The sequence below is a fragment of the Tachypleus tridentatus genome, chromosome 4 (assembly GCF_004210375.1).
Source record: "Tachypleus tridentatus isolate NWPU-2018 chromosome 4, ASM421037v1, whole genome shotgun sequence".
Taxonomy (NCBI): domain Eukaryota; kingdom Metazoa; phylum Arthropoda; class Merostomata; order Xiphosura; family Limulidae; genus Tachypleus; species Tachypleus tridentatus.
Window position 1 is genome coordinate 26,533,496 of NC_134828.1, and position 9,616 is coordinate 26,543,111.

The 9,616-nt window shown below is 35.4% G+C and overlaps 1 protein-coding gene across 4 annotated transcripts in view; it reads left to right on the top strand.

Annotated features, from left to right (window-relative positions):
* Positions 1-9,053, top strand: part of LOC143248728 (uncharacterized protein KIAA2013 homolog) — a 30,555-nt gene extending 21,502 nt beyond the window's left edge. For all 4 annotated transcript variants that reach the window (XM_076497394.1, XM_076497395.1, XM_076497392.1 and 1 more), the window contains 4 exons: positions 5,632-5,744; positions 6,326-6,590; positions 7,278-7,402; positions 7,830-9,053. In XM_076497394.1, the coding sequence (XP_076353509.1) occupies positions 5,632-5,744; positions 6,326-6,590; positions 7,278-7,402; positions 7,830-8,014 (688 nt within the window). In that variant the 3' untranslated portion in view covers positions 8,015-9,053. The remainder of the gene's footprint in view (positions 1-5,631; positions 5,745-6,325; positions 6,591-7,277; positions 7,403-7,829) is intronic.
* The last annotated feature ends 563 nt before the right edge of the window (positions 9,054-9,616 follow it).

Consider the following 9,616-nt stretch of genomic DNA (forward strand, 5'->3'; position numbering starts at 1 on the left):
CATCCACTTCTGAACAAAGTGAACTCTTCTTTCATTCAAAGGCCATTTGGAATATATCCATTTAGGTTACTCTTCATGCTGATTTGAATTCATCACAAGAAGTTATTGTTGAGAAGGACTTGAAAAAATCCCCGAGACAGAGATCCTTGTTTGTTTCTTCATCCGAGGAGTTTCTGCAGTGAGGTGTATTTCTACTTGCAAAGATGGAATTATGATTCCTACTGATGTTCTAATTTTGATGTTTACATTACCATGTCCACCTACCATCATCAAGGCTAGTTATTTAAATTGCAAGGTATGGCCATATATTCCAAATCTCCTCAGATGTTTTCAATGTCAGTGATTTGGTCACTCAGAAACATCATGTTGTAGTTCTTCAATGTGTGCTCATTGTGGTGCCAAGGATTACAATGCCTATGAGTGTGAAATAGACCCTCATTGTGTTAATTGTAGTGGCTGTCACCCATCTTACTTTTGTTCATTCCCAGGTGGGTGGAATAAAAAGAGGTACAACATTTTTTACCCAAGGCTTGAAAATTAATGTTCACCATTCCATCTCGGATGTATGCTGCTGCACTTTGTTTCAGTGTTGAAGTGGGAGTGCAGACAGATCTTTTCATGCCTCTGAAAGAATCTTTCTCAAACCATGTAAAATGTCTTTTGCCCTCCATGGTTACAAAAGTTGATGAATCAACGTCAACACCCATCTTTGCCCCTACCATTCCTTCCAGCAGATCCCTGGATCCAGTTCCTTTGGTTCTGGGTTTGTATGTTTCTTCAGGTCCATCTCCTTCAACCCCAAGATGCAGAACAATCGTTCGTTCATACCCTCAGTTGCTGGAATCTTCTTCCAACAACAGAGACCTGCCAAATCTACCTAGGGTGGGATCCATGGAGGTCAGTAGATCTCCTTTGAATAAAGAAAAAAGAAGTGGTGGAAAACAGAAGAGATCTCCACCCAATTTGCCTATACATAAGTAAAAATGGTCACTTTGATACAGTGGAACTGTTGAGATTTACATTCTCACCTAGATGACATCAAAGCACTAATTGATTCTTACCATCCTGTGTCTTTCCTTATAGGAATCATTTCTGAAACATACCGATACATTCACCTTTTGGTAGTTTTCTTTGTACAGAAATGACAGGCTGTGTGATGGATGAGTGCATGGAGGGGGTGGCACTGTTGGTTGATCAGCATGTCCACTCTGTCCTTGCCACTAGACACACCTTTGGAGGCTATAGCCATCCGTGTTTTCATGGGTAATACCATCACTGTTTATCTTCTCTACCTGTGTCCTGGATGCTCTCATTGAACAGTTGCCATTTCCCTTTTTAATCCTGGGGGACTTTAATAGACATAATCTTCTCTTCGAGATGCTTCACCATCTCTCTCCTGCTTCTCTTGCTATTCTTCCAGTTGTTTATAATTGGATTTGGCAGAAGAATGTTTTTCCAGATGCATGGTGCCAGGCCATTGTCCCACCTTTCTCTAAGCCTGGGAAAGATACCAAGATTCCTTTGAACTACCATCCAGTTGCTTTAACAAGCTGTCTCTGTAAGATCTTAGAGAGGATGGTTAATTGTTCATCTTGTTTGGTTCCTCAAATCAAACAGCCTCCTCTCATCCACCCAATGTGGGTTCCAATGACAGCCCTTCACAGTGGACCACTTGATTTGATTTGAAACTGATGAGAGAAGCCTTTCTCAAGCAACAACATCTTGTGTCAGTATTCTTTGACCTTGAGAAGGATTATGATACTATATGGAGGTATAGTAATTTGTGAGACTTGCTTATTTTTATTTAAAAAGTTTTAATGGACAGGTGATTCCAAGTTCATGTGGGTTTGATACTTTCCCATTCTTTCCTACAGGAACTTGTTGTCTCTCAGGGCTGTGTCTTGATGTGTCATACCTTTTTAGTATAAAGATTAATGCCATCATTGGATAATTCCCTCTTACTGTTGCAAACAGGCTCTATGTAGATGACTTGCACATCTCGTGTCAGTTGTTGAACAGGTTTATTGAGTGGCAGCTACAGACACTCAGCTCAATCATTTAGTGAAATGAACCACAGCTGACAGTTTTAACTTTTTTCTCTCTAAAATCATTTGCCTTCACTTCTGCCATCAATGGGGTATTCACCCCAATCCTGAAATCTGTACCAGTTTAGTTGTGCTTCCCATGGTCCATGTGGCAAAGTTCTTGGAGTTTATTTTTGACTGTAAGCTGACTTTTATACCACACACCAAGCAACTACTGGTTAAGTTTACAAGGGCACTGAATATCCTCTGGGTCCTCTCTTCCACCTATTGGGAAGCAGAATGATGTCATATGCTCAAGATCTATTGTGCTCTCATTTGATCGAAACTGGACTATGCGTTCCTTTCTATGGCTCTGCCAGAACCTTGGCCTTGAAGATGCTGGACCCCTGTTCATCATCAGGGGCTTTGGCTCTGCACAGGAGCTTTCCACGTCTTCCCAGTTTAGAGTTTGTACACAGTCTCATGAACCTCGTCTACACCTCTGATGTCTTTACTGTATCTTCAAAACTTTGATCCTCATCACAGCATCCCACCTGTGGTTGTTTTTTCTTCCTCAGTGGGCCATACTTTTTTAGAACAGACGATTTGCCATTGTTCATTTTGGCTTTCATATCTAGATGCAGTTGGATGACATTGCTGTATCCAATGGGCAGCCCATCCCACTATGACTTATTACAATCCCCAAGTGTGACTTTACTTTGAGTCATCTAAAAAAAGCAGATACTCCTGATGGGAAGTTCCATCTTTTATTTACTAAACATCTTATGAAACATCCTTCCATTGCCATTTATATTAATGGTTCAAAATTTGGCGACTCTATGGGCTCTGCCATGGTTTGTTGTGGTTTGGTGGTTGCACACAGAATCCCCTCTATATAACACTTTCTGTGTTTACTGCAGAATACTACGACATTTCTCTTGCCCTGGATCACATAGAAGCTAAGCAGTACTCAAATTGTACTATTTGTACTGACTTGCTTAGCTCTCTACTGGACCTGGAATTACTTAACATTTGTTCTCACTGATATTCAGAACCAGCTGGCCCATTTCTCTTTAACATTACTTCTATCCAGTTCTTCTTGGTACCATGCCACATTGGTCTTTGTGGGAACGAGCTAGCTGACACCACAGCTAATTCTGTTTGCTCTGGCGCTACCACTGCTCTGCTTGTTCCGTATGTGGACTATGGTCCTGTATTCGAGGCTCGGCTCTGCACCACTTGGCAGTCGAAGTGAGTAACGTGAAAACAAGCTTTTCCGGATAAAACCCTCTATTGGATTTTGGCCGTCTGGTTTCCATAAGGATTGGAAAAAAGAAATTGTTCTAAATAGACTAAGCATTGGTCACAGTTGTTAACTCATTATTTTCTTTTATCTAGGACTGCATCAATGTGTGGTCTGTGTGACACTCAGGTCACAATATTCCACATTTTATTGTCATGCTGTTACGACTTTCAATGATGGCACCATTTTAGACATGTTTTGTTCCAGTGTTTACCTCTGATGCTGGACAGTGTCATTGGCGATGGTGACACTGTTCACCTTACAAATGTTTTTAGTTTTTTAAGGACCATTTTAATAATTATACTTTACTTTTATTTTTTACTGGTTGTTTGTCACAAATAGCAAAGTTGCTTTGCACCATAAAATGCTAAACAACCCACCAACCAACCAATCTTGTGGGTTGTACTAGTACAGTGATTTTGTGTGTATATTACTTAAATATCTTTTATATGAAGGCTTACATAAATGAACCATAAACAATACAAAAAAGTGTGAAGATAGTTATATGTATGAACAAGGTGAATGTGGTTAGTACCTCAGGTAATCACTATGAAGTCAAAGCTTGCTGGTGTGATTGGGAAAATTTTAATCTTGTTTTTGTTCTGGTACAGTTACATCCTAGTAGATTCATACTTAGTCAAGGTTTAAATAAATGCTATAATTTTTATTAGTTAAAATATTGATATCTAACAGATACATTTTAAAGTATAGATATACTTCTGTAAATTGTATTTCACAAGTGCAACAGGTCAGAATGGAAGATGTTCTACCAAATCCACAGTCTAACGTTTTTAACCTTTAAATGGTGACCACCATCAAATGATTCTGCTACCTACAACATTCCTGCTGTTTAAGTGGTATGGTGAATAAACTTATCAAATGAAGAATTCCTGCTCTCAAAGCACAACTTTTATATACATGCTGTTTTATATACAAACTGTTTATATTTTCAGAGCTATGTCTCAACACAGTATCTTTCCAAGCCCATTTTTCAACATGGTATTTGTCCTCTCACAGCTATGTCAAAACACAAAAATTTGTAGAATTTCCAAAAGCTCAATTCTTGCTTATTTAGTTGCATCCAATCTGTACAACTAATGCTTGGTTATCTGAAGGTTCAAGTGTATGACCCAGCTATGTTAGAATACTGTAACATTCTTCAGTGTGATACTTGTCCCTCACAGCTTCATTGTAAACTGTTTGTCTTTATTTATACACAGTTCCAGTCTGATTCAAAATCACAAAGAATGTGAATTACATTAACTTGGTGAACCATTCATACAGTTACCATATAATAGTGTTGTTTCTGGGCAGTGTTGATACATGTAACACATCTGGTTTAGAAAGGTTTATACACAGAAAGTGAGTCTGAACTGTAACAGTGTTGTTTCTGTGCAATGTTGATACATGTAACACATCCGGTTTAGAAAGGTTTATACATAAAGAGTGAGGCTGAACTATAATAGTGTTGTTTCTGGGCAATGTTGATACATGTAACACATCCGGTTTAGAAAGGTTTATACATAAAGAGTGAGGCTGAACTATAATAGTGTTGTTTCTGGGCAATGTTGATACATGTAACACATCTCAGTTAGAAAGGTTTATACATGAAGAGTGAGGCTGAACTATAATAGTGTTGTTTCTGGGCAATGTTGATACATGTAACACATCTCAGTTAGAAAGGTTTATACATGAAGAGTGAGGCTGAACTATAATAGTGTTGTTTCTGGGCAATGTTGATACATGTAACACATCCGGTTTAGAAAGCTTTATACACAGAAAGTGAGTCTGAACTATAATAGTGTTGTTTCTGGGCAATGTTGATACATGTAACACATCTCAGTTAGAAAGGTTTATACATGAAGAGTGAGGCTGAACTGTAACAGTGTTGTTTCTGGGCAATGTTGATACATGTAACACATCCGGTTTAGAAAGCTTTATACACAGAAAGTGAGTCTGAACTATAATAGTGTTGTTTCTGGGCAATGTTGATACATGTAACACATCTCAGTTAGAAAGGTTTATACATGAAGAGTGAGGCTGAACTGTAACAGTGTTGTTTCTGTGCAATGTTGATACATGTAACACATCTGGTTTAGAAAGGTTTATACATGAAGAGTGAGGCTGAACTGTAATAGTGTTGTTTCTGGGCAGTGTTGATACATGTAACACATCTGGTTTAGAAAGGTTTATACATGAAGAGTGAGGCTGAACTGTAATAGTGTTATTTCTGTTGGATGTTGAACTATGTTTAACAAATATTGTTTTTAGCATTTTTATACATGAAGGTGTATTTACTTATAGGCAGGCATCTACCCTTTGGTCTGAACTTAAAACTGAGAAAGAAGTTAACAATGTTGTTGCTCTCTGGCTATTGACACTTGAAAAACAAGGTTGTCATAATTTACTCCTATCTGGTAAGTGTGAGAAATGATATACTTGAATTATGTCTTCTAAAACTTTATAACCTAATGGTTGTTCACTAGAAATGGATGTTTTTATTTAATATTCAAACCAATAACAGTTTAAACAAAACATTTTCAAATGTGTTTAATTTTGTCTACTCAGATGTAATGTAATTTACAAAACATACAATTGTGCACATGTATATTTGTTTCAATATTTTATTAAACAAAAAAAGGTATCTCAAAAGTAGCAGATAATAATTTTGAAATAAATAATCAGTGAAGTATTGATACATTTAACATCTAATGGTTAATGACTTTTTGTTTTCTACAAATCTGTGCTGAATAATTTTGTGTTTTAGATTTTGAAGCTGTTAAAATTGTACAGGTTTTGTGTTCTTTTCTGTCTAGTTTTTAAGTACTGTATGTATATAATATAACATTTCTTGTTCTAGTATATGTTAAAAGATACTTTTTAACATGGAAACTAAATCATTCAACTGTTTAACTTTTGTCTGTTTTGAACATTTTCCTACAGTTAAGTCTTACCTACCATCCCTTTTATATAAAAAATGCTATGTTTATTACTGAAGGTTCAGAAGGAGTCATGCAGGCTATGGTGCTGAGCTTTGGTGCTTTCAAGTTCAATAACCACCATCTTGAATTTGCCACACATCCAAAAGACCTTCACAGGGATTACTTCTTTCGTCGCCTGAGCTATGGAAACTCCACTCATTTAAACATTAGTGTTGTAGTGGGAGAAAACAACAAGGCTGTCATTTACGTAGCATTAGATCGTAGTGACAGGGACTACTACGCTTGTGACGGTGGCTGTTTAGACCCTCCTATTAAACTAAGGTTATAACACTATTGTTTATAGACAAGCTTATATCAGACAAAGGTTACAACACAGTTTATATGTCTTGTAAGCAGGTTTACATCAAACTAAGCTGATAACAGTTTATATTGTATGTTTAGAGACAGGTTTATGTCAAACTGAGTTTGTAACACAGTTTATATTGTTTATGTTTGAAGACTAATGATAATCAAAAGACGTTTAATATTCTTAATGAAAATCACACTTGATGTTGATAATTTTTCCACCTTTCATTCCAGGTTTTCAAGTCGTATGCATAGAACTAGCATTTTAGCTCTCTCATTTGTCTCCTACAAATAACTGTCCACAAGGCCTTTCATATGCTTTAACTAGTTTGGGCTGCTATTTTATACAGGAATTTTACAGGGAATTGTATATGATTATGATTTGAAATAATTAATGGACTCACTTAAGCATGTTATAATTCACCCAGCTGGCATCTTTACGTGTTAGGGCACAAGGATGGTATATGTTAGTACAATATTAATAATTGTTAATAGTTTCATATTTTTTGTTTAAACATCCATCAAACATTGTTTACTTCTTCACAGTAGTACATACAGTTCAGTTTTAATTAGTTATCAAAGTAGATTGTATGTTTCTTTAAACCAACATAAACATTGTGCAGGTTAAAGAAAGACGTTGCAGTATTGTGTTTTATTATTCAGATCAGAGACAGAACAGTTTCCAGTTAAGCTCACTGAACCAGTCACAGCAATTCTCTACATCACTTCTGACAAGGAACACATGGAAGACTTGAAACACACCATTCATGTTAAAGAAGTTGTTGAAGGTAGAGCTTATGTTTATATTTTATTATGAGTGAAAAATGATGATATAAAGTTAATGATACCCAATTATTGAATCTTTTTCTATGATTTAGTGTCCCTTTCTTAGTACAAACAAAAATTGCTAGTTCAGATTATTCAGTCTCTGATTATAGAATATCACTTTTAAAATAATCCTTTCTATCTAGAGCAAAAAGAATTCTAGTTCTTCAAAGTATTTCTGGGTGTTGAGATAAATTGGAAGTTGTTAATGTAGAAGTAATCACCCCTGTTGGTTTTCAGTTTTTTAGTGAGTTTATTAAAAAGACATTGTGGATGATGTTCCAGAAGTTCACTTTTATTAAAGCAAATGTTATTTCCATTAACACTCAGTTTTGTACCACACCTCAATGAAACTTTACAGAATTAAAATATTTGTTTGCTTAATTTCAGCTCCGGCTCACGAGCACCATGTTCTTGCCTTACATCGACACGGACATCAGTTAGGGGGATTGCCAGCTTTATTTTGGGTATCAATTGCCTTTCTTATTGTGGTGTTTCACTTGTTTCTTATCAAATTGATCTACAACGAGTATTGTGCAACGTCTGATAAAATAAGAGGACGTTACGTTGTGTGATTATTTTTCACATTTGGTTTAAAGGAGAGAAAACAAAGGTAGGAATGTAAGCCCAAGGAGCTGCCTTCCCAGCTTTCTACTAGTCACTGGATTCTATGTAAGAAACCTGTGTGAAAGGATTTTAACACATTGTCAGAGGTGTTCGTTGTGGTAAAGAGTGAAAACTTTCATTCCATTTGCCATTGAACTGATTCTATCTTGTACACAGAATTAATAACTACCATGGGTTTTGGCATGCAAATTTAAATATGAATTGCACTTTTTCATGTTTGTTTTTAGGTGTGAAAATAATTTGTGTTGGTGAAATCTCGAATGCTAGAAATAAATTAGTTTGTGTGTTAATATCAAGTAGCCTGAACTAATTTTAAATATATTTGTTTTAGATATGTAGATGTTACTGAAGGACTAGCCCGAGTTAATATCAGATTTAGTAGTACAATATTTTAAAATCTGGTCATTATGTATAATTAACAGTCTGGTATCTTGGTATTTATACATAAATAGATTAGTATTCTATATTATATTACCTCTACAAACTAAGTAATCCTTAGAGGCGAAATGAAATTCACTCTAGAAGACGTAGCAAACTTACGCATTTATTAAATACTGAAATTTTCAGATATTGTACACAAAATTGCTGTAAAAAAATTCTGTTCTTTATTGAAAGTGAATTAATTTCTTAAATCATTAAACAAGATGTTGGCTGTTAATGATACACAATAACTACTTGTAAGGAATCCAATCATATTTTGGTGTTTTAAAAAGAAACTAGCTCCATGATTTAAGCAGGGTTTTAAGATGGCAAATATTTTTTTCACTTTTGTATCTAGTTTTTTTTATATATTAGAAAACATATCTGTTCAGGATTGAACTATTGTAAATATGAAGGACAGTTACTTGATTACAGTGGTTATTTATAAAGTTTGATTGGTAGTGTACATTTCATTATCTTGTTAGTGCACAGAACGGTGGGTAAGTTATACATGCAAGGTAGATTGTTGTCAAAGAACTAAATAAATTCGAATTTTAATTTTCTGAATCTTTCTCTAGTAATTATTTTTCAGTTAGAGGTGCAACGAGAATTTACTGTAATTTATCAAAGCATAAGGTAGGGTGGTTAGTTTATACCATGTTGCTGAACCTCTGATTGGAGAGTACACTGCTACATGCCAACATAAAAAGTAGTCCATTATTGTACTAATCCATCTTTATTTCTCTCCTTCTCACTGTGTACATTTATCCAGTTTTATAGAACTTCACTAAAAATTGCTACTAAACTAAAACTACACATTTGTAAAATGGTTATTACTCACTGCAGGGGTCTTTGTTTTACAAAATAAAATTGAAACAATTGGGTAAAAGGGTCTAAGTGGAATGTATGCTCGATAAGTTGAACATGTTTAGTCATTTCAGCCAGTCATTTGTTAAAAATCCTGAAGGACCAGAGCCGTCAGAACAAATAATCGAGGTTGTTGTAAAATTTGTTTTCATGGCAAGGCTGAAGTAATTATATATTTACCTGCTTTGTTTGTCACACAAGTGCCATAAGCAAGTTTCAAAATAATGTTAAGTTTAATTACTAATTAGTCTTATGAAGATGGA